Source organism: Nyctibius grandis, chromosome 8 (genome assembly GCF_013368605.1).
Source record: "Nyctibius grandis isolate bNycGra1 chromosome 8, bNycGra1.pri, whole genome shotgun sequence".
Classification (NCBI taxonomy): domain Eukaryota; kingdom Metazoa; phylum Chordata; class Aves; order Nyctibiiformes; family Nyctibiidae; genus Nyctibius; species Nyctibius grandis.
The window spans coordinates 33694725-33720220 of NC_090665.1; the positions used below are offsets into that span (position 1 = coordinate 33694725).

At 44.3% G+C, this 25496-nt stretch overlaps 1 protein-coding gene across 1 annotated transcript in view; it reads left to right on the top strand.

Annotated features, from left to right (window-relative positions):
- The first annotated feature begins 17960 nt into the window (after positions 1–17960).
- Positions 17961–25496, top strand: part of DDAH1 (dimethylarginine dimethylaminohydrolase 1) — a 61492-nt gene continuing 53956 nt past the window's right edge. Inside the window, exon 1 of the mRNA XM_068406378.1 lies at positions 17961–18266. Coding sequence (XP_068262479.1) covers positions 17961–18266 — 306 coding nt within the window. The remainder of the gene's footprint in view (positions 18267–25496) is intronic.

Here is a 25496-nt window from a genome sequence, read left to right on the forward strand (position 1 = left end):
GACTTTTAAAAACTAATTCCATCCTGTACCTGCGTGTGCTGAGCTGTGAGGTGACTGCCTGGGCACCGGATGGGAGGGGTGGGAAAGTTGTCCCAGCTAAAGATCCTGGCTCTGCTGCAGAGATGTTGACTTCTTTCCTCCCTAGACCCAGACACACAGAAAATGCACTAATGCGATGCTGAACTCTGCGTTTCAGGTCAGATTCTTGCAGAGATATTAACGCTTGAGAAGGTACCCATCCCTAACCCGCTTCTCCTACTAGCATCTGAAACGTGCCCACCCTCTCCCCGCTGTTTTTCTTCTGCCTGTTATTTTATCCTCACCTTCCTTCTCAGTTCTTCCTAGGAAAGTCTCCCTCAGTTCACGCCCTGGAGCCTGCACACCCCGGCTGTGTAGGCTCGAGGCAGAAAGGTGATCTGTTCTTCCTAAGCTCAGTTTTTCTCTGTGGGGGATGACATATCCTTGGGGTATCACCCTTGCTTTGCAAATTTAAAATAGTGCTTGAAGATAAAAGCATATGCGCTTAGGTGATTGCCTAAATCAAGAGTTTTTCTTTGGTGTATTAAAATACACAGACAGACCTGTGCTTTCAGAGGAGTTTCTAATCTGGGTCAGATTGCCTAGACTGGGTCTCTAAATGGTAGCAGTACCTCTCTGCTTAGCTTTACAGCATGCTTTTATGAATTTTACTTGTATCCACATTTTCATCTCATTTGTTGCCTGGTCAGGATGCTCGTCGTCCTCTTCATTACTGAGGCAATACATGCCTTAGAGTACTGTAGCCAGAGCTGCCCAACGGTGTGGCTTGTGTGGATGCTGAGCACTCTTCCTGCGCTGCCTCGCTCACCCTCCTTCTGCTGGTACTTCTTCCCCCATTTTCCATCCCCATGACAGTTTGTCTCATAAGTGCACTCAGGCGTCACTGGCACAGCTCCTCACTGCTGCTCCGATACCAGAGGAGGAAACAGGCTCTGTAATTGCTGTCTTTGATACCTTGTTTTTCAAGACATTAACTGCAAATAAAATAACACATTACAGCCACCTACCAACAGAAATCCTTATAGGCAAGTCAAAAAAAGATCTTAGCTCATTGGAGTACAATTTGAAGCTAAGGAAAATGTCAGCCATAAGCCTTTGCACACTTCTGTATAAAATAAGTCTGGGTCTAGTTTCCAAAACTGACTTCAATACGAATTAAATACATATTTCACTAGGGATAGGCCTTTTTATAACCTGCAGAGGTTATGAGAGCAAACTTTTAACAAGCTCTCAAATGTAGAAACCGTGACAATAGCTCTGGTGCCTTTTTGGATGTAGAAACAGGGCAGCAGTATGGTGTGAGGCATTTCAGTATTTAGATATCTGCAATAGAAATCCAATAGCCCAAATATTTTAAAATGTGTATAATTTCTTGTTTCACTTCCCATCTTCACATGCTCACTTGAAGGCTTCCAGCTTTGGCTTTTTAAATTGGTCCAAGTGTCAGTCAGCTGAAATGATACATACTCCTAATCATGCTCTGCGGAATTAACTGGGCGTAGGAATAGTGTCATTCCTAATCAGCGTGAGTAAACATTTATCAAATACTAGCAACAAATATTGCCAAATCCATTCATTTTCATACTATTTGGAAATAGAAATGGCCTTCCCTTTGGTAACTTGGCAGTGCCCAGAAATTTGCTAGGTGCTTTAAGGGGAAATTCTCTTATTGGAGATGGCACAAGTTTCCTGGCCAGAGAGCTTAATAGTCCAAATTGAAGCAAGATCAAGAGCTGAGTGTTTCCAAGAGAAGTGGGGATGGAGAGCAGGGGCCATAGCCACAGACAGCAGTTTTGGGGTCTGGGCACTGGATGGGGGTTGTGGTGGCCACCATCTGAGCAGGGCAGCTGGGGGAAGTGTTTTGTTCCTCCTCAGCCTTCCCACATGTGCAGGAACCTGTCCCGTCCCCCCCAGCCAGCTCCTTCGGCAGCCCTGCCTGCAAGTGCCCAGGAGAAGAGGTGAGTTATATCGCAACGTGACATAACATCTTGAGAAGCTAATGCAAATAACTGGGCATTACTTTGTTTGCATTGTGAGCAGGCTGGCGAGAATGAGTTTGAAGAGGGATTTAAAAGACAAGATGTGGTAAGCTGAGCAGAATTAGCAAAACATTTCCTTATGGAGAGGTGGAGCAGAAGAAAGAGAAGAAAACATCAGTCTGGGTGAGCCTGAAAGGAGCACCAGGGATATGTATGTAAGAGATGGTATTAGAGTCTGATGAGACCAGGGCTGGATTTTCAAAAGAGCAAGGAGTAGATCTGCAGATGGTAAAAACATTTGTTCTGAGGCCAGAGGGACCTAGGGCGGCTCCCACCAGCTTTGGGCTTGCTCTGAGAAGCCCAAACCTGATGAAGGAACATGAGGAGCTATGGTTTTGAGGGATCCCAGAGTCGGGCGACTTCAAAAGCAACATTATAAGCCAGCGGGGTGGGGTGGCTGAGTGCCAGGGTGGTAGAAGGGATGCTGTGCTGCAGTCATGACTGGGTCAGCCTGTACTTCTCACTAGAGTTGTAGAGAAAGAAATATCGGAGCCTAGACACATTTTGGGAGGACAGAAGGGGTAAGGAAATGGAGGAGTCAAAAGTTATCTGATTCTGAGTGCTTGAGTGGAAGGAGAGGTGGTGAGACCGCTGTCATGAATGGGGTGGGAGGAAGGGGGCTAGGAGGAAGGTAAGGATTCAGTCAGTCCTACATGAGCGCTCTGTGCAGCTCAGCATTGCCTCCCTGCTCTCACTCCTGCCATCTCCTGGAAACCCTCCAGGACACAGCCATCTCTGTGACAATTGGCACTGAGCTGTATCCTTGCTGGTGCTGACCTGGGAGGGGCGAGGCCATTAGGGATGTGGGCAGCTGGCCGCCCCAAGGGCGGCTGCTGCTGCGGGCAGAGCACGGTGCGAGGGGCTGTGGACAGCTGCTTCCCACTACCGCTCATATGAGCTTAGTGGACTGTGGTCTCTGTCTGTCATAGAATCATAGAATGGTTTGGGTTGGAAGGGACCTTAAAGATCATCTAGTTCCAACCCCCCTTCAGCTCCAAATCCAGTCATAAATTTTAAATATATATTATGGCTTTCATACGGAAGCAACCCTGTGCCACTCTTTCTACATATTTCTAACTCATTTTCATAAAAATAACAAGTTTACAGTGAGTGCTGAGGTTCAGGCACATGCATAAAGGAATTGGTCTCATCTAAACGGATGCACACAAAACCCAGCTCTGAAGGTGCTGTCATTTAGAATAGCCATCCACTCTATTTAGTAGGAGACAATCCCATGCACACCCAGACACTGTGCTCACAGCCCTTTGTCAGAGTATGGTGGGTGCTCAAAAGTTATGATTACTCAACAGAAAATAATGCAACAATTTCTAAGCAGCTCTTGATTCTGGGTTGGGTGAAGGAAGCTCATTTACATTTAAATACCCTTAAGCCCCTGAAAGAGTTTTTCATAGAATTTTTCATTATGTTTAGAAAATGGCCTGTGCTTCTTTTCTATGTTTCAAATATTATTCTCTTATTTATAACTGGCCCTTGTGGTTTCACTGCAAAGCTTCTCATTCATGAGCTGATCATCTGCATGTCGCTGCTTCTTTCCTAAGCTGGCCTCCTGTTTCGGAAGTCTACATATTCGCATATTCAGCTGTGTCTGGCATTTCTGTAAACTCCTTCACCAAGCTATAGTATGTGAAAAACATCACAGATTTTTCCTAGACCTTTCCAAGACCTTCTTATCTCCATCACTTTTTCCTGTTTCGGTACTGCTTGTTGTAGACAGCCGAGTAGCAGTTTATGGGTGGAGTGTTTATCATGGTGATATTAAGTGATGTTTATCACTTGTGATACATTACTTAAAACTGATGTTTGGGTTTGCCAGGATGATTCTTTGTTAACAGGTTTTTATTATAAAAAGCATAGCTGACCTTTAAAGTCCAAAGGCCATATTTACGAATGACTCAGCCAGCGCTCAGTGCGGCTGAAGATTACAGTGCGCAAACAAAAGCCGAAGCATACTTCTCCCGTGTAACTTTTTGAGAAAGCAGTATTTGCCTCTGGCATTCACCAAGGGAGCTTTCCCTTTGTGTGCAAGAGGAAAATGGGGCAGGCTACAATAAAAGGCATTGTTGTTCCCAGCACGCAAAGAATGATGATCCAAGAACTGAAATAATAGAAAAGTGTCGGGAGGGAATTTAGTTCACAAACATGTCAGGATAGCTTCAGGCTTACTGAAGTTTTGATTTGAGCTTCTCATTCTTCTTAAATTCTTTCCAGGCCAAAATGGATTAAATAGTTGCTAATCTTCAATCATCCAGCATTTCCCTGGGATCAGTGTTTGAGGATGGCCTTGCTGTGCCGCTGTTTCAGCCTCCAGTTCCTTAACGACAGTAAACCCCGGGGAATCACAGAGTATGTACTCTTGTGTTATGATTAGGATCTGTCTCCTCAAATTCCATCGTTGAGGTCTCTGCAGGAGGGGGCTTCTTGCTTTGTGTCCTGTAGAGTATCTGTCACGATAGTCAGGAAGTATGACCAAGTATTGCACCCAACGTGTACGTAACAGGTTATAAGCTATGGTTTCTATGGAGCTGGTTTCCAGACTACAATATTACCTGACAGCTGTGCTTACAAATCACTGCAAATAGGAAAAGAAAACTGGTCTTGATGTGACATACCTAGACAGATACCACCAGCCCTGGACTTTAAAAAAAGGGGAAAAAAAAAAAAAATTTAAATATTGTGTCTTTTTTCTTCTCTTGCTAGTCCTATTGAGATGTTGTCCAATTGAACTGACAACAAAACAATAATAATAATAATAATACATTCCTGCATATATATATATTCATTTTTTCCTAAAACTCTTTTTAAAAAAATAAAGTCTCTTAAAAAGTTCAGAACATGTCTTTTCCCCCCGCCTCTTCCTCCTTATCCTTACTGAAAACCCCTAGGAGCTAATGCCAGGCAAGAATCTGCAGTAGCAGCTAAATGTAAAAACTGTGTAATTTACGTCCTGTGGCCCTATCAAATATAATTACAAGCCGTGTTCACAGCGCTGCAAATTACACAGCATTTCACTGGTGTGGGAGATGGCCCGTTGCCTGTTGTGATAGATTATCCCATACCTAGGACTGACTGGCAGCTTTTATAAAATAGCAAGGCATCCCTTTTGTGCCTGGCTGATGAAGGACAGATGGTCTTTTTCTCCTCCAAGGAGAATTCCCATCAGGCTTTTGTTGCAATAGTTTATGTGCATATGATTTTTTTTTATTAACAGAGAATTAATATGGCATTTATTGGCGAACTATAATGCATCAAGATGAAGTGAAATTTTTAACTATTTCTTGCATCAACAATTGGACCGGCTGTTCAATAATTTTTCTTTCTCTGATAACGGAGATCGTTTTCTTTAGCCCTAAGGTACCCTTGTGCTTCTCTGGCAGTGTAAATTCATTTATACCTGCCTTCAAGGCCTCTCTGCCCTTCCAGAGCAGTGCAGCAGAGGCTGAGGATAAATGAGAATCAAAGTGCTACTAAAGGGACCAAAAAAAATCATAACAAAAGTTAATACTCTTTAATGTACCTAATACTCTTTTTAACCTTCCTCCTTCTTTGAAGTTCACATGTAAATTGGAAGGTTACAGATGGCTCAAGGGGAATGATGGATTCCCTCTTACCCTTTCTTTTCTCCCTTGACATATCCCATAGCTTATTTGTTCTTTGGTGAATATAGTTGAACCCTGTTCAGCTAATCTTGTGGCTTAATTAAGATAATCTGACCATTTTGTGCAAACACAAGGTGATTTATACAGCACAATGTCTTTGGCATTGTGGTCTTGAGCTGTCGGGCTAAGTGGGATGCTATTTTACCTTTGTCTTTTTAGAGCCCTTGCTCTTGGATCCACGGGTACTTAATGGGTTTTCCCACTTTAATTCATAATAAAGTGATAATCATGATGATAAAATAAGAGGCCTGAGCTTTTAGTGGCTTTTGTCTTCAGTATGCTTTGCACAGCTTCACTAATTGCATTAGATTTAGACCTGAATTATTGAAGGCTTCTGAAAAAAACACATATTTTGGTCAAGGACAATTAGGAGGAGTTCCTGGAAACTGTTTGCATTGCTCAAGCTCAACTGTCCATTAGTTACTTTTAGTCATACAGCACCAAAAAGGTGCCAGGAAAATTAAAGAGGTTATAAAGTTCTAAGAAAAATTTTTGCTGTATTGTTCCTTACAAGGGAAGTAAAATCTGCTCTTTCCTCTTAGAATCCAGACCTGCCTCAGTTCATAAAGGATGGATGAACACTGTACTGACAGAATACCTAAAAGATAGGGCTTCATTTCCAGCAGAATCAGACAAGTCCATGGATGTCAAAATGAAACCGCTCTCCGCTCCGTTTTGAATGCTCTCAATGGCGTACACAGCTAATGACGTGCCTGCCTAGAAAGCCGGTTACCTGCTCGTGCAGGCGAGCATTCGAAGGGGGCACCGGTGGGTGGGCTGCGTGCACGATCCCACACGCAGTTAGTGAGCATTGCGTCTCAGCCACGGCCTGTGCTGCTTCTCACTGCCTATAAATGCTGCTCCAAACGTGGGCAGCAATGCAGAGCCTGAGTGGCAAGAGCAACGGCTAGAGAGGATGCAGGTAAATTCAGTGTGAGTAAAGGAAACAAGTGGCAATGAACGTGTAGGCAGGAGGGCAGTTCTTAAAGGAAAATGCCCTGGGCAGGGGAGGGTGTTTTACAAAATTAAACGTGAGGTGAAAACCACTGAAAATGGAGTGGAAGAGGGAAGACACTACCTGGAAGGGTCTTGTGAAGATCCCTTTATGTATGGCACAGGGGCTGTTGGCCATCACGGAGCATCCGTCGGGCTTTGGGAGGATCGCTTACTGGTGGAGCCAGGTGCAAGCAAGGATTTGTTGGGGTTTTTTTAATAAAAAAGAAATGTCAGTGCTAGCAACAGCAGCAGGCTTGACTGTAATGAGCTTAATGAATGCGGCACAAGGGATGTTTCAGGTAGAAGGAGAAATGTGGAATTTCTTGTGCGTGTAATTAGGACACTTGGCAGCTGGGTAAGCTCTAATTGCCATCCAAAGCTCCCGATCTTGCCAAAGAATGAAGAGAGTGAAGTAGAGCTATTGATTTCCATCTGGGCAAACATTTTACTTCTTAGTGTTCATCAGCCTGATGTGTATCTTCATTCCCTGTCACTGCTGTGTGCAAGCTACAGCTGCTTTCATCAGCAGATTTCAGGTGGGGTTCAGTTGAATATGTGGCTAGAATTGCAATGCATTAATGCTAAAAACTGCCTTCCTTACCACACTGTCAGTGCACAATGTGCTGTTAGTTTTGGAAAATCTCCACATCTCTAGGTCCTTATATAAAGCGCCTCTTTGCTGCAGTGTCCAGTTGCCTCCCAAAAATAAAATGGGCACAGAAGGAGCCTTCTTCTCTCTCTGCTCAACAGGAGCAAGGCAATGTTTATTTTATGTGATGCATGTTTGTTTATAAATGTGGTGTTACAGAGCAGAGGACTAGATCAAAGAAGTGGATTTTGCATTTCACTTTGAAGACGCAGATGTCCATAGTCAACATGATCTCTTTTGGGGGCGGCTTCCAAATTTCATGGGCTAAATGCCACATTTTTGCCCTGTTGTTGACAGTTTCATTGTTCCAGGGGCACATAGTTGGTGCAGGTCATGATCTTGAAAGAGAGACACAATGAGAAAACTCATATGCAGACACAAAGTATAGCAATTTAATTAGAAAAAAAAAACGAGTGATATTTTGGGAGAAAAGTTTGAGAAGAGAGAAAGAGAAGGTAGAATTACCTTTGCAAAGCTATCAAAAAAACAAGACTTGCTGCAATTTACAATATGCAAATAGCATCATGAGGCACAAACAGGTTTGTGTACAACTAATCAATTTAACATTGTGCATGTAATAGAGATTGGTGTGTCTGTGCAGGGTAGATGTGTGTGTATGGTTTTCTGAAATTAAAGAAATAAAGGTTAGAATAATGAATTCCCTTCTGTTGAGGAATGGATAATTAGTCAAATGGTAATACTCAGCAAATGCAACTTACTCATGTAGGAAATTCCATCATGTAGTGTCCCAGGGCCATTGGACACTATACAGTAAAAATAATCATGGTCAATAGTAAAAATTGCTCGATGTACCCAATTCTAGCAAAATTATTCATATACCAAATGAGAAGAAACATAAATGCATACAGGGCTGGTTTTCCTTTTGATCATGTGTCCTGTTTTCACTGGGATTTGGTTTCAGTTTGTGGCCAGCCATGGTGATCAAGGCCCTCAGCAGTTAAATACAGGGCAGCTGACCCAGACTGGCCCACAGGTATATTCTATATCATCAATATCAAGCTCACTATAAAAGAGAGGGCTTGCTGGGAAGAGGTGGGGCTTTTTCTGCTCTCCTTGCCTCTCTTCCCTGTTTGTTGTTGTGATTCCTGGAGCAACTTGCCAGTGATTTGTGGATGAGTATATTTTTGTCTGTTTTGTGTTGTCATTTATATTGATTTTTTCTTCATTTCGTTAAATCTGGTTAACTTCATCTCACGAGTCTCCCTCTCTTTTTCCCAATTCCCTTCCTCATTTGGGGAAGGGACATTGGGTGAGAGAAAAACTGCTGTTGTTTAGCCCCAGGTGCAGGCTGAACGAAGACATCATATTTCAATCTGGAGTGACTTTACTGGAATGAATCTGCACTGTCAGCAGTGATAGGGTGGAATCAGCCTCCAGATATCTAAATATTGAGTAAGTGTGGTAAAGTTAAGTCATAGCTTCTAAATTAAAATGAAAGCAGTACTTGACTAATGTCCAAAAAGTAATCTTCTAAAAGTAATATTGTCTAATAAAGTTTTGTATTTTAAAAGTGGCTTTTTCTGACTTAACCAGGAAAGAAATGCCTAACATGGATTAATATGGTCATTGACTAGTCATTTCTCAATTTTTTTTGTTTGTCTCTGTTTAAGAAAGATTTAACTTGACGTGGTAGGAAAAAAAATAAGTCCAAATTCAAACAGGCCCTCTTGGAAACAGTGATTTATTTCTCGTTGACTTTAGTAACTAATCCCATTAAAATAAACTGTAATGGAAAGTAAACCTTATACGTGGACAAGATAGTAGAGATTAAAAAGGCAAGTTTTAGATTAATACTTGCCGAATTTAAAATAGGAAAATGATGCATTTTCTGTTGATTGGTTAGATCTTGAATTCCATCTTGTGCTATTAGAGTATTTTTAAATCATGATGTCACTGCTGTGTTACTTTTGTGGGGGTGTGTGTGTATATATATCTCCCTTTCTAATCAGGAGATGACAATATATGCAGCAAAAGTCATCTGGTACCTCAGACAGCTGTTAAAATACAACAGTTATTGATACATCCCCTTTGTTATTCAGTGTTGGATTATAGTCTCATTTTATACACAGAGCAGTTCTACTGTTTGTAACAAAATACTTCCCACATGACACTGTCTTGTCATCTTCACTGTTTCTGGAGAGATTTTGAGAAATGGCTCACAGTGTGGTGTGCCCTACTTAGGATACTTCAGATCTTGCTTTTTCCAAGGTGCTTCCCCAAGCCTTTGACTTTCAGGTCTTGAAGGAAGAGTACCCGTAAGTGGAAGTGCCTGAAACCATTAGTTATCTTTAAAAATATGTCTTTCTCTGGTGAAAAACAAATAAAAGAATGATTTTCCCTCTGCTATTAAAAAAGTTGCTTTAAATCACTTGTAACTGAAAGGAATAAATAAGTATATAGTTCCATTCCTGCCATTAACATGTGTTAAAGTGATCAGATAATTATACTTTAGATCTATCTATTCTGTAAAACTACAACAATAGTAATTAAATAATTATATTTAATCTAGATGCACAATAAAATTTCTTTCATCCCCACTTACTGTGCTCATTACCATATGGTATTTCTTCTCTGATCCTGAACAGAATAAGAATATGAGCATTTTGAGGCACTAGTCTATATGTATTTATAGCAGTAAGGACTAGAACTGCCAAAATGCATGGAATATACTTTTCTGTTACTGCTTTCAGAGAAATCAATATGAAAGCTATCTGCTTTCAGTGCTGATTTTGTCTGTGCAGTTATATTGTGAAAGGCATAACTCGTCCTCTTCACTTGATTTCACAAATACATTTCAAACAGAACTGAATTTATGTGTTCAGCAAAGCCATTGGCAAGCATACTCACTGGGTGAACTGACTTCTCCTCCTTAAGGCAACATTCATTCCTTACAAACACTGCCGGCCACATTATTTGAATGTCTACCTAAAATTAAAGTGGTTGGATTGCCACAAAATATTAAGTCGCTATCAAATGTAGAAGGATAGAGATTTTGAAGTATCGAGAGATCAGACAGAAGTGTGAGCATCAGTGCAGAATACCTGCAGCACACAGCAAATAGTAATTTACGGGTCATCACAGGTCCTCGGGATTTCAGGGAAAAAAATTGTAACCGTCAGTTTCAAGAGAACACAAGAAAAGGTGAATGAGATCTTTTGCGTGAGTAACTACCTGGAGCTGAATATAGATGTGTGATTTCCGTAGAAATAAATGGGATGAGCTGATTTTTGGTAGAAATCCTGCTAATCAAGCAAAAGGATAGGAGGGTTTGTATTATATATAGAAGGTTGCTGTTGTTTTTAACAGCAGTAATTCAGTTTGATCTACCTTTTTGCTCTTTGTGTTTGGAATATGCTGAGGTGCAAATCTTCATTTTGAGTTGTGCCGATCTGTGGGAGAATTCAGATGGGCCCTGTGAAACCTGAGCACTGGGCTAACAGCAACTTCATGAAGGTCAACAAGGAGAACTGAAGAGATTTGCAAGGGGGTAGATCTGTACAAAATAGGAACCAACCGACCAGGAGCCCTGCTGAAAAGGATCTGAGGGTTACCGTGGGATCCAGGTTCATAGTCTGCAACTATGCAAACAGTATACTGGGCTGCAGTAGGAGGATCATGGCCAGCAAACTGGGAGAAACTATCTCCCTCTGCTTGATACTGGTGAAGCCATACCTGGAATACTGTGTCCAATCTGGGGCTCCCCATTCAAGAGAGAGATTGAAAAACTAGAGATTGCCCTGCAGAGGGCTACCAAGGTAATTAGGGCTCTGAAGCATGTGGCATGGAAGGAGAGATTTAGGGAGCTAGGCTTGTTTGGTTTGGAAAAGAGAAGTTTAAGAAGGAACTAATGTCAGCCTATGGGTACTGGAAAGGCAGTTACAAACAATGGAGACAAATTCTTCTCGATAGATGCAGAGGATAAATCAGGCCAAAGTTGTGCCTTGAGAGGCTCAAACTGGACATTAGGAAAAACTTTTGTACTACCAGGGCATATGATCTTAACACCGAATACACAGAGACAGACTCTGATCTTACCAGCATTTGGAAAACAGACCTTGAAGTCCATAGATGCTTCAGCTCAGCATTCCCTAAGAATCAAATGTTAGGTGGTATCAAGGGTGCCTCATCTCCTGCTCATTTATCTGCTGAAGGCAGTGCCCCCTGTGCTGCCTCCAGTCCCTGCCGTGTGCGCTGGCACTACTTGTGAGGGAAATTGTGGAGAGTAGGAGTTCTGTCCCTTTCTGGACTGCACCTTAACTGCTCCATTTCTCCATTCTTTTTCAGCTGATGAGTTAGAGGCATCCAGAAACCTCTTGGTTAAGTGATAAGGAGCAGCACAAGTTCAAATGGAGCAAACTGATCACCTGCTGCTTCCTCAAGCCTTCCAACCAGTGTCACTCCCTTCATACTACCTGCTTCCTATGGAAGCACCTACACATTGTTCCCCTATGGAGGAGCAAACAGCTATTGAACATTTCCCTTGGAAGAAGGGAAGATCCTTTCACATCTATTCTGTGATGAATTACAGCAAGAGTTATTGCCACCTATAATACTGAAGCTGATCTGTGTATCTTTTCATGTTTTATAGCTTCTTAACTCTGACACTCAGGACAGCATATTAATAAACTCAGTAAAAAAGCCTATTGGAAATCTTTCACTTTCTTAGCTTAACTTGTGACATATTAATCTGTCTGTTTGTCTCTAGCACTAATCTTAGTGCTGAGGAAGCTGGCAAAAGAACTGCTTGCCCACAAGGGAAACCACAAAGTTATTGACTTGTGTGCATACATATACATATATAGATGTGTGTATCTCTCTCTCTCTCTCCATATTCTCTTTCTTATGGATACAAAAGCTAATTCCACTTTAACAAGTTTCATGTAAATATACAGTTTCATAGTTGCATTTGCAAATTATTGACCAAGTCAACACGAAAAATGCACCAAGCATTTACAAATCAAGGCAAAATATGCCTAAGTGATAAGAAAGGCTGGGAATTCATTCTCAGGCAGCTGGGTCCTGGAAGGAATGGGAAATGCAAACTAAGAAAAGCAAGAAATGCTACAGCCAAATGTCATTGCATCTTACTGCTGAGCTTGCAAGGGCTTTTCAGGCAATGAAAGGGAAGGACAGTCTGCCACACCTGCAGGGTGCTGCCACCTGGTCAACTGGCTCCATAGAAAAAGAAAATGGGGACAGGATAAACATCAAAAAGCAACTCAAGTTACATTGCAAAGGGCTTGGGTCCTTTAGAAAATATTAACCTGCATCAATCAGCATTTTTAAGCTCTTGCTTTTTTAGGGGATAAAGGTATAGTCTTGGTGGAAGACTTGAAGGGGAGAAAAAAAACCAGCACGTACATTATTCCTCTTGTATCAGTGCAGCCCAGGTTAGCAGCCGTGATTTACCAAAGACTTCATCCCCCACTTCCCTCAGGCAGCCTTTTTGTGCTGCCCACAGGGGCAGTGGCAGCACCTCACAGCAGCTGGTTTTGGATTCATGAGACCCATTGAACAACAGCTGTGTAAATGCAAATGGCATGAGCCACCCCTGCTTTCTACTGCTGGAGCTGATGCTTACTTGCCAGGCTGATAAACCAGCACACTTTATTAAAAATGCTGTCTGATAGCAGGAAAAGTCTTACTGTCTAATTGTCCCAGGGCAGCAACAAGAAGAACAATTTACAAACCACTTATCCTAGCCCCATCTCCTCTTTCTCTCCTGGCTGGCATAGAATTTCTGGCATATTTCAGGGAAAAAAAATGGTGTCTTTCTATTCTTTTCTGTAAGAGAGATGTCAGCTACTGTAATTCAGCATAAATTCCCACAGAGTACTAATCTCATTTTTTAGTTGTGGACATCTGTACCTGAGGTATCTAACACATGGGGTTTTTTTTAAATTCAACAAGTGACTTTTCCCCTGCAGAGAAAGAAGGGCAGAAGGGGATGTAAGGCATGATGAAGGTGAGGAGATAGGAGCACAGGAGGTAACTAGTCAAGAGTCCTGCAGCTTTCTCCCCAATGATCTGTTTGCTTAGCCAAGTTAATCCAAAAGTTGATCCTGGTTGTACTAGTGCAACCTATTGTAACAAAAAACGTGGGAAGGCTATAAATGTGAGGAATGCCCTGCGCCTCTGTCTGTTGTCCAGGCTCCTTGGTGCCATGTGTCACGGCAACAATGCTGCCAAAGCTGACTTCTAAAGAATCACCCTTTGACAGCTTTGTCTCCCAACGACTGCATAGCTGTCAGCTCATGGGAATTCCTTCTGCTCTGGAGGATGTGAAATGCCAGCTGAAAAAACGCCCAGTTCATTATCCTGTAGCAGACAAACAAATATTGTGTTTCCCCTAAACCAGCTATATATAGAATTAATCTGACCCTGGTAAGGCTCTGTGAGATAGCTCGGGTTCAACTCAGGCAAGGGAAAATGCTGCTCCCCAAAAGGATTTCTCTACAGGCTGGCAGATGCACTGTTGATTTACACCATCCAGAAGACGCTGGTCTTCTCTTCCAGGGATCTGTTACATAAAGAATAGATGGTGAGATAAATCTGTTCAGCATTTGGAAAATGCAAAAACACTCGTGAGCTTGTCCATGCAGTGGGCTGAAGTTAAGTGAAGTCACTTATTGCCTAATGTCTTTAGCTCCTCTAAATGAGGAGCCTAGACAAAATTATTTAATAAAAATACTGCTTCAGTGAATCACTGTGTTTTTTTGTATTACAGTACCAGAGCAGAAATTTAAAACTGTGAACTCTGGGTGAAAACCCCTTTGAGTCGTTTTTTGCGTATCTAAAGCATAATTAAAGTAACATTTTTCTCTTCTATGGCTGTAAGACCTGATCCTGTACCTTTACTAAGAGAATGACCCATTTATCGTAACGGGAGCTTTTCCTGCAGAGCAGCGTTTGCTTCTATTAATAATGGCATTTGGCTGTGCAGTAGTTGCATGGTGTTTATTGGGGTGAAGAAATAATTCAAATTTGTATTCCTTTTAAAAAGTGAAACTCAGTGTCTCTCTATCTTTCTGGTGCAGATTCCCATCACTGTAGTGGGACGCGCTGGTGACTGAATGGCTTCAGTTGCCCTCTTGTCCTGGCTTCTCACTGTCTTGAGTTTCAAGTAGCATTTCATTAATAGTGTGAGAGATGTCCATTAAGGCGTTAGAGCCAGCAGTGTTGTTCCAGCATCTGCAAGCAATGGTAAGTGTGTTCAAACTTTGCAGCCATCGAGAACGCCTGAGCAATCAGCCCATGTGGTGTGTGTTTGTATTTGGCCATGATCCAAATTCTCCTTTGTCATGTCACACAAACTGTTCAACAACAGTGACCAGCCGTGCCCTTCAGTCACCTAGTGGTGCACATAAAGGTTGCGCATTTGTTATTGGGGACATCAGACTCATCATTATGTAGCTGTTTTCACTAAAACTATCAATCATTTTCAATGTAAAAATGATAATAGAATCATAGGACTGGAAGGGACTTCTCATCCATCCTTCTTCCCCAGCTCTGGCTTTCTGCTCCTGGTAGATATTTATTTAACTTCTTAAAATCACCTGTTATGGAGGCTGCACATTCTTCCCAGGCAATCTTTTTGTCTGCTCCTTATTGTTAGAAAGTTTTCTGTACTTTCCCTTGCAATAATTTAAGTCTGTTGCTTGCCTTCTACCTTGTGGAAATTATTCCCTTCATCTTTGTGGCAGCTTTTTACATAGCTGCAGACTGTTCTCAAGACATGGCTGTTAAAAAAAAAGGAAAATCTTATCAATACGTTGCTGGTGATTTTGTCAAACAGATGAAATTTCACTCTCTGTATTGATGACTTTTCTGTCATCACTTTTCAACCATATCTCCTTTTTCAATATCTATTCCTTTCTCCTGAAAGTGAATGCGCTGTTCACATATGCTTCCTCAAGCACATTTTGCAAAGCAATTTTCTTCTCACTGTCATTGCCAGCAGATGACTCTGTGTAGTGTCAGTAACAAAACGCCTGGATTTGCATCCTTTTCTGTATTTTCTGTATGAAGCGTCTTCTCCTTTCTAAATACAGCTTTCTATGATACTGCTTAAGTGGTCTGCAGTCCATCTTCTGTGACAAGCATGTTTTTCATCGTTCTGCATGAATTCCATAGTGTGATACAGCTTTTTTCTCTGCTGGGGGGCAGCTTTGCTCTTTTACACTAGTCGCTCCAGCAGGACAAAATTACAGGAGAATATTGGATACAGAGCAAGGTAGACAATAAATACTATGTTGATGACCGTAACTGACCCATTTTGTACTACGGCATATGATTAATTTTAACATCACTCCTGCAAGACTGTGTGAACACATTCTATTATGTAATGTCAATTTGTGAGTAAACTGATATTTTGTTAATCTTATTATAAGTATGCACAGTTTTTCTCTGGCTGCATCTGTTCCTAGATTGTTAATGATGCCTTTCTGTTCAACATAAATAATAGAACAATCACAATCAGCAAACAGATCTTGATTTGTATTTAAACTGCACCATTTTATACATGTATGGAAACACAGATGACTTTTGATGTTGTTACTTCTGTAACCTTGTCTAAATAGCTAAAATTTTGTATTTCCAAAATACATTGTATTCATAGCACACCACTGTCTCATACCACTGAATCTCATAAAGAGATCCTTCTTCCTCCAGCGTTGTCTCCCATAATGCAGGCCTTGTCTCCCATAATGCAGAATGATATTGAGAAGCTGTCAGAAGTGATATCTGGCCAGCTCCCAGGGAGCAGCCGTGGCCACCTGAGGTCAGCCTGGGCCAGTGACAATGCCTCCGGAGCAAACCTCACTGTCCTATCATATCATGTGCCTACAAGATGACTGTGTGGCATCACCTCATGTCTCATATTCCTGTAATCTCAGTGAGATCTGAAAACTGTCATTGCTTATAAATTCATAAGGTATTTATGGATGTCAAAAAAATCTGTATTGACTAGAACTTCCCGATCTGTTGGCTGCAAGAACAACTATTTTCAATACCTTTTCAGATAGGAACCCTGGCAATTTTTTAAATTACAGAAGGATAGTAGCACTTTTTCTTCTGGCTAAGAGGCAGGGTAACGCAAAGTAAACCAAAGCATGCCAGTGGCCATATCCCAAATCTGTAATAAGTAAAAATAGGCTTTAACAACTGTGGAAGGATCACACATTGTACCAGAGATGACATAATACTATTTGTAGTGGTTTCTCAAGAATTTGAAATGTCTACGTGATAGCAACTCAATTACCTACTCATTTGTTTTAAGGAGAACAATATTTGCACGTTATTCAGTGAATGGCAGTTTTTCAAATAACTGCACCTATGCACGTTAAGTAAAGGCAGCCTTTACTGGATATTTGGAGAACACGTGGAAAATGCAGATGAAAATCTAGTTAGCTGCCATTTTGGAAACGTGCTTTGGTATTTCCTTCATGCTATTCATTAACCATATTCCCAGATGCTGAACATGTGCCAATGTCCATGACTGCATGGCCGAGGCAGCTGCCCAGGTTTTGTCTGAACACTGAAGGGGGAACACAGAGCTGTGTGGTGGTGGGGTCCCCTCCACGACCAGAGGGACACCTGAAAGAGCCTTGCCAGAAAAGAAGAGCTGGAAGGAAAATTTATATTCCTCCTCTCTTCCTGTCTGCTCCGGTGAGGAGAGACCTCGGAGGTACCTGGGAGGGTGGCAGCAGGAGCAGCGCGCCCCGGAGCTGGTGCTGTGGAAGTCTCCCATGGTGTGAGATCTGGCCCAAAGCCCCATTTGCCTCCTGCCTGGAAGCCAGAAGTGTGTGCCGGAGAAGGCTGGCCCTTGTCTGGGACAACCTCAAGTCAGGATAAAACCTTGGGCAAATGAAAAGGGGGAAGTAGGGGTTTCTTTTAGGGGAAAGGTGGAAAATGCTCATTGTTTCACTCCCTGAGGCAGAGGTGGAGCAAAACCCTGGTGTCCCTTCTACCCCACAGAGGTGGAAGCTTTGACAGTGTAGAGGAGTGGAAGAAGGTGGACACGCTCTGCCGGTGAGTGGCTCTGTAGAAAGCCATGACGAGGGATTAGGAAGTGGCTGGGCTTATTGCCTTTGGACTTGTATTTGGAACTGCTCTCGTCATGGGATATTCTTCCCTTGGCCGCATTGTGCCAGCGGAGCCCCAAGACAGGCAGTCAGCCCCAACGCGCTGCCCAGGGGCAAGGCCTGGGGCAAGCCGCGGGGCCGCCCCACGGAGGGTCGAGGCCCCACCGCCTCTCCCCGACCGCGCTTCCCTGAGGCGACAGGCCCGGCCCCCGAGCGGGCGGCGGCGCCGCCGCTCCCGCCCGCCGCACAGGTAAGCGGCGCCCTGCGGGGGGCGGCCAATGGCGAGGCCCGGCCGTCGCAGCCAGCCAATGGGAGCGCGCCTAGCGGCAGCCCCATGGAAATGTGCCTGGTGGGGAGCCAATGGGGCGCGGCCGGGCCGCGGGCGGCGCTTTATCAGCTGCCAGGGCCGGCGGCAGCGGCCGCGCGTCCCTCTGTCCCCCGCGCCCCGCTGCGTAGCATGGCTGGGCTGGGCGGCGGCCCCGCCGCCTTCGGGCGCTGCACGCACGTCGTGGTGCGGGCGCTACCCGAGTCGCTGTGCCGGCAGGCGCTGCGCAGCTCGGCGGGCCTGGAAGTGGACTTCGCCCGCGCGGAGCGGGAGCACCAGCTGTACGTGGGCGTGCTGCGGGGCAAGCTGGGGCTGCAGGTGCTGGAGCTGCCGGCCGACGAGAGCCTTCCCGACTGCGTCTTCGTGGAGGATGCGGCCGTGGTCTGCGAGGAGACGGCGCTCGTCACCCGCCCGGGCGCGCCCAGCCGCAGGAAGGAGGTACGGTGCGGTAGGGCCCGGGCCGGGGCAGGGGGGAGCGGTGCCCGCGCCGTGCAGGTGGGCTCGGGGCGGCCGCGCCGTCGGGCGTGTCCCCGGGCCCGCCCCGGAGCCCGGGCGGGAGGGGTGTGGGGGGGGGGCGGTGGGGCGGCGATCGCTCATGGTGCAACATCGCTCCTCAGCGGGACCGGCGCGGCGGGCCCGGGCAGCGGCTCTCGCCCTGCCTCCCGCTGCCGCCCCGGCTGGCAGCGCCCGGTGCGGCGGAGCCTGGCTGCGCCGGGGGTTTAGCGGAGAGCGGTGTTCTCCCACTCCTGAACACGAGTGGACGGTGTGAACTTGCCCAGCTCGGCCTGGCGGGGCGGGTCGCCAGGCGGTTGTGCAGGTCGGTGCCCGTGCCGCAGCACTGCTCAGTCCAAACCCCGTTTTCATTACCGATACCTACGGTAACTGTACCCGCTGGCCTGTGCACAAGAGCTGGTGAAAGTTTTGGTGTACTCAGGGTTAGCCTGAATGCCCTTGAACCTGATGTTGCCTTCCCTGTGCAGCTACGGCAGGTTCTGTGGGCTAGAGGTGCGTGGGTGTACAGGGGATGTGGGCCGTCTCGTTGGAGAGAGGTGTGAAGGATGTGCAGCCGCAGGAGCCTTACTTTAGATATTCTTAGGACTTTTTTAATATGCCAAGCCCATTTGTCAACTAGTTCATCAGGCAGTGCATGCATTGATGTGCCACCCAGTTATCTCCTCACTGAGTTGTGAGTAGCTAATTAAATAAACCTTACCCTGTTTGGAGCTGCAAAACTACTACACTGGCAGTCTTAACATAACCCTCTTCCCATCTCTTCCAGTTCCCATCTTCTCTGTGGTACTTCTCATCTTGTGATCCACAAGTACGTACTGCTGTGCCAGTGGGACAGGACTAGGCCCCTAGCTGTAGTACACCAGTAGCTGCTCTTGGCCATTGAGTGCAGTGGATGAGTGTCTCCACTTGATATTTTTGATCTAGTGTCCTTTTTTTAGCAGTAACAAAGTTCACTTGAATTTTGTTCAGCATTGTAGCAGTCTGAGATACTGCACAGATCTTGTACATGTGTACTTCCTTGTGCATACCCATGTGTATTTACTCTTTGAAGCACATCTGAATGCTCTTAAAGGTGACAGCATCAGAATAAAGTGTGTTTGCCACATGCTGATCTCAGAACCAGCTGTTTCTCAGCCAGGGTCCAAGTGAGTTTTCACTGGTCCTTCCCATGACTCACTGGTATGTAGCTATGTGACTCCCATTGCCATTTGCACAATTTTCCCTTTAGGAGAAATATCTAAGATATTGCACTTCATGCAAATTCAATAACTGAGATATTTCTCCTAAAGGGGAAATTGTGCAAATTCACAAGTGTGTGTGTGGGGGGAATCAGCTCTGGCTCAATATGCTTTTTTCCATTTTGAGGTCTCAAATTGTGCCAACGCACAGTGAATTACAAGAGAGAAGATACGGCAGCAGAGCTGAATGGGAGAGTGGCTGTAACTACTTGCTGTACCATTTGAGGTGCCATAAGGAAATTAAAAAGCATGAAATGAGGAAGCAAAGGATGTGGGGTACTTCTCACTCTCTACAAAGAAGCAGATTAATTTCTCTTCCTCTTCCTCCCTTCAGTGTCTCTAGTTGTTCTGGCTCGGCAAAGGTAGTGGACAAAGATGCACAACCCAAGGTTGCAGGACTAATGGAGGGCAGTTAGAGGTGTGTGAGGCAGAGAGACAGGGTTTGCTGGACCCTTGAGCAAAACAGTGTTGAGTGTGAGTACCTGACAGCATTAGCCCTCTCCTGGGGTTAAAAACAGCAAATGAAGCACCAAATTAGTTGTATCCTGCCTGTTATAAGTACTAGTCAGGTAAAGCAAAGCTTTTTTTTCTTTGAACAGATAACCACAGGATGTCACATTTACTTTTGTAATCCTAAATATGTTAAATTGTTTTAAACCATAATTAGATGTTATTTCCCAGCATCCACAAAAATTAAAAAGAATTGTGCTGCAGGGTATGCATATGGTAACAATTTATCATTGAATTACATAGTTTATTGTCAGTTTGAGAATAATATAAAATCTATTCTGTTTGTATTCTGAGGTTTTTCTGCTTGGCCTATGCCTGCTGGCACTGAGACCAGGTTTCTTTGAGACCAAGTTTCTTATTGATCAGCACTCCCTATTTTGCATGAAGTAGTAGTTCAGAAGTGATTGGAAGTAAAGCGTGAACAGGGTACATTTTTACTAGAAACAGCAGAACAGATTTGCTTCTTTCCGTGGGTGACTTTGTCGAGGCAGAGGGATGAATCAAGAGGAGAGAAAAAGCTTTGAAGCATAATTTGAACCTTATTAGTTTTCTTGAATGATGGAGCTCCCTCCCCTGAGTTTTCTGTGAAGTAAAAAAGAAAAAATAATTTAACAAATGTCCTCTTAAAGCTATAACAATGCATGACACTGCAGTGTAGTGTTTGTCTGAACACGTAACTTAATTGTTTCCAACAAGTTTTCCTTCTGGGAACATCATTACAGCAGTGCTTTGTGGGGAGAGGGAGAAGATGCTCGTTTCTGCGGGATGACGCCTGGCTGCTACTGGTCCCTCTACCCTCCCCAGCATGGTGACTGTGAGTCAGTTATGTTTAGCTAGAGAGTCTTTGTTTGAGTAGTTAGTAACCAGGATGTCATCTTGAAAACAGCAAGATGGTCAAGGCTTTAGAAAGCAGAAATGTGTACGTGGCTGCTTCGCCCAGAGCTCTGCGTGCCGTGGTGGAAGGCTTAGCTTGTGTCTTGGACATCTTGGCAAACATCTTTGATAACCTCGCTTTCATAAAGAGCCCCCCATGAAGCAGCAGTGTTTCTTGTAGCTTCCTGACAGGGTGTTTCTTGTTGTAGCCAGAGCTTCTCTGCTCTTGCTGCCTCCAGCCCTGGTTCTGGAGGTGCTGAGCAGGTACTCAGGCAGTCCAGGCACTGAGGCCTGTGGCCACCCTGAGCTGAGGGAGCCCAGTGCCTGCTCCTGACCCTCCTGTTCATCCTGGTGGGTGGCTGTTCGCAGTGTTCTAAGGCTTTTTCTGAGGTTTATGTTCAGTCTCTGAATTCCCCATTGAGATAATTCCTGGAGGCTGATGGCAAGTGAAGTTTCTGCAGGGTCTGTCCTAGCGTTTGCCCTGTTAAATGTCTTTACCTGGAGGAGTTGGGAGTATCTGCATCAAGCTGTGAACAGCCCCAAACGGGGACCAGGCTCAAGGAAGGGGCTGACCCATGGGGGCCTTATGGAGTTGAACAGGAACAAATGCAAAGTCCTGCCCTAGAGAATGAAGGATCCCTAGGTGGGACTGAGTGGGTGGGGGACAGCTCTGCGGAAAAGCCCCTGGGCATCACAGTGGCTGTGAGCCAGCAGCGTGTCCGTGCAGTGAAGAAGGCCAACAGGATCCTGGGCTGAACCAGTAGGCCAACAGAAGTGATTACCCTCTCTGCTTGGCACTCACAGACCACATCTTATCAAGAACATGGAGCCAGGATGTTCAGTTTTGTGGCAGGAGGGCAAGAGGCAACAGGTACACATTGAAGTGTGAGGTTTTAATGGGGTGTGAGGAGAAGGCTTTTCAGTGGGGACAGCCAAGCAGTGGAACAAAGGGCCTGGAGAATCTATGCTGTCATTACCCTTGGAGGCTTTCAAGACCCAGCTGGGTAAAGCCCTGAGCAGCCTGGTCTGTTCTCACAGCTGGCCTTGCCTTGAGTGAGAGGTTGGCCTAGAAACCTCCTGAGGTCCCTTCCAACCTGAATTATTCTATGAGTATGAAACCTGTTGTATGTTAGATACATGGATTCAGGCATTTGTCAGTTGGAGACAGTGGACAGTCATTAAATCTGGATGGCTTCTGGTCTGATGGATCCACTGCTAGAAAATCAGAAGGCTGAAGCACTATGAAACCAGTTTCTTCATGCTGCTTCTGAAAGACTGTACTCCTATCTCAGCTGTCTTGGTCAGCCTGGCGTGAAAGTGAACCAAGGCTGTTGTAGTGCATTGTCACTCGTATGGTCAACTGGGTGACAGATGGTGGATGCAGTCTGTGTACAGCACCAGTTTCTCAAAATGCAATCTCTTATGTAATGTAAGTGCAAACCCATGAATATTTTAGCAGTACAGTTGGCATACACTCCTCTTAACCCAGTTAACATAAAGCGCAGCTCCTGAGCGTGCACTCCTGACCTGATCGTCGCTGTAAGGCAGGACTCAGCCAGGCTTGTCTTGCTGATCTCTTAACTGTTTACCGAACTTCTGTACAGAGTGGGCAGGAGCAGTGGAGGAAGGAAGCAATGAGAGAAATAGGGTTGTAGGGTGCCATTTCTGCAAAGAATTAATAGAGGGAGAGCTTGTGTCCAGGAAGCCTGCCAAGAGGCATGTGGCAGGTCAGGCTCTGAAGTCTGATCAGACCAGTGAAAGTTGAAGGGCACAGGGGGCTGCCAAGGTGCATCCCAAAGACAACAGCCTGGTTGAATATGCAGCTGGAGCAGTGCTGTTTCAGGCATTGTGCTGCCTGGTAAACTGTCTGCCAGATGTGTGAACTGAGCAGCACCATCTCCCCTGTTTCATGCTACTGAAAACCCATAATGCAATATTTAAGAACTGATGCAGCCTGTTCTTTCACTGACTAGACTCCTTATTAAGAAGGTTTGTCATCAGTTACTGTAACACTGTATGCAGCAGGCAAATTTCTGCAGTAGTTTGTAATAGCATTGATTGAGCTTTCAGGCTTTATAGATATGATTGCTTACCCCTCCAGCACTATTGGATTCTTTACTGGTTGTCTGTCTGGAACAAAATAAAATCTGGGCTTGTGTCTGTTCTTGCTCCAAGTTATTGTAGGGAGAAAAAAAGAGTTGAATTAAATTTGGTCATGTTCAGTCAGTACTGGGAAAGAGCCCAGTATTTTTTTAGTAAAGTAGAAAAATTAGTCATGCATTTAATTATTTGTTTGCAAGAGTCAAACTTATTTCAAGGTATTATGGTCCTGTGTTATCAACTTCTGAACTTTAAAATTCATAGTTTCTGGGGTGTTTTGGATTTGGCAGAAAGGTAAAGCCTTTTGAAGTTAGCCAGAGGTAGATCGCTAATGCGGATAAGCTTGTGTTTTGTTTAGCTTTGTGCAGTCACCAGTGCACTTGATGTTCAAGTTGAGTAACTCCAATGGAAATGTTGTGATCGCTTGTCAGATTGCCAGTTTCAGCACCTTTTGTTCCAGCAGTATGTTCTCAGTTGTTTATTCCTCCAGTATAAACTCTTCACGTCACCTTCTGAACACAACAGGGTTAGTTGCTGAGAAGAGCTCTTGTCAGCATATTGCTCTTACTGCCTAAGTTGTCTTAATGTGCTTGGGATAGCACAAAACAGCATTTCGACCATTTCTGTGCTTATGCAGACAGATGGAAACCCAAAAGCTCAGCAAAGTGCACCTACAGTGACCTGGCCTCTTCTCAGCTGCCACATAGGGAAGGGAGAACAGCTGGTGCTGGGAAAGCTTCAGGAGCTGCTGCAGAAGAGATCACTATGGTTCCTTCCTTGGTTGTTGAGAAGAAACTTCCACCCAAGAGTACTGTTGTTCCCTACTCCCTAAGACTCACTGGGAACAATTTGTGGGGCTGCCTTCCTGTGGTGTAGGAGGATAGACAGTCCTTCAGCAGTGAGGACAGGGGATGAGCAGCAAAGGAGTATGTTTGTCAAATCCTATCCTCTCAACAAGCATTGGAGAAGCCTTTTGAGCATCTCTGGGTACCTCTTCCCTAATCTGCTTGCTGGGTGGCAGGGCTTTGTCCACAGCAGTGCTTCCATCTGTGCTGGGCCAGGTAATCTGTTCCTCAGTGCTGAGCACCCTCACCTGCTCAGCTGCCACCCCCCTCCCACCCCAGACAGCCTCTGCGGGGCTGTGCAGCCATGTGCAAACTAGAGCTTGCACCCTGTGCTGGGCTGCAGTCCCAGCTGCAGCTTACTGCTTGCAGGAATGATTCTCAGGCCAGTTGGTGGAGGCTTCTGAGAAAATAGAAGGCAAAAAGAGTTAACTAATAAATTATGTATGTATTGCATAGACTCAGGTAATACTACATAGCTACTGCTAAATGCCAGACACTTCCTCTGCTCCCTCTGTAGACCTAGGCAGTTCTGTAGGATAATGATGTCTATTGCAAAGTAATAGAAATACTAGGCTCAGGAGAAACAGATTCAAGGCTCTGCTAGCTCCTGAGCTTAATTAGGTTATTTTATAGCACATGCTAGTACAAAAGAACCTGTATTTGCTGACTAATCACTTAAACCAGCATCTCTCTGCAGAACTCACAAAGATGTCCCATTTCCATGGAGGATTAGCACTTGCTGATCACTAGAGAGGCAAGAGATTAAACATTTTATTACCACTTTAAATAATTCATAGTTCTTTAAACTGTCATAACAAGTTGTGGAGGTCTTGTATGTTTGCACTGACCCCTTTGCATGTCCTTATTGTGCTTTACCCTTGATGTTACAGACTAACTTTGGTGTTCTGCCTAGAAAGCTTATGATAGAAAGCACATGTGATACCACTGTGTCATTGCTTAGTGCTTAGAAGAGCCTATGAGTAAACATGGGTAAAAGCTCTACATGAAGGTTGACAAAAAATTAAGAATGGCTCTAGGTTCCTTGCCACCCTCTTGTCAGATTGTTTTCTTGATACCTTTGCCATTCTACACTGAGCCATGTACACGCTCCTTTAGCCTATCCTTTTCACCATCTTCTCAGTCTAACCTCAAAATCAGACTGAAAGCATGCAAGATAGTGTCAGTGTGTCGTTTTCAGTTACAGTGAAAACGAGTTGAGAAATACCAGTCAGACTTCAGATAAGATGTATACCTGAATTTTTAACGTGGATTTTCGTTGTCTTTTGCAGAGCATATAACTGACAGAACCAAATGTAATGATCTTCCACAAAGTGTGTGTCACTTGGAGGCTTTCTCCAGGAGCAAACAGGTGATGCCCATCATGAGGTACAGAAGGCAATGAAGTAACTCTTGTCAGAATCTGCATCAGTGTTTTCTTTAATATATTTCATTAGCTTTCACTTTCAGTGTTTTGACAGTAGCATATAAATTAACTGAAAAGCACCCAGTAGAGGAGAAAAGCTTCTTAAACAGTACTTAAGTTTGCTCTTAAACAGTATTGAGAGGTTTAAAAAAACAATCCTTTGGGC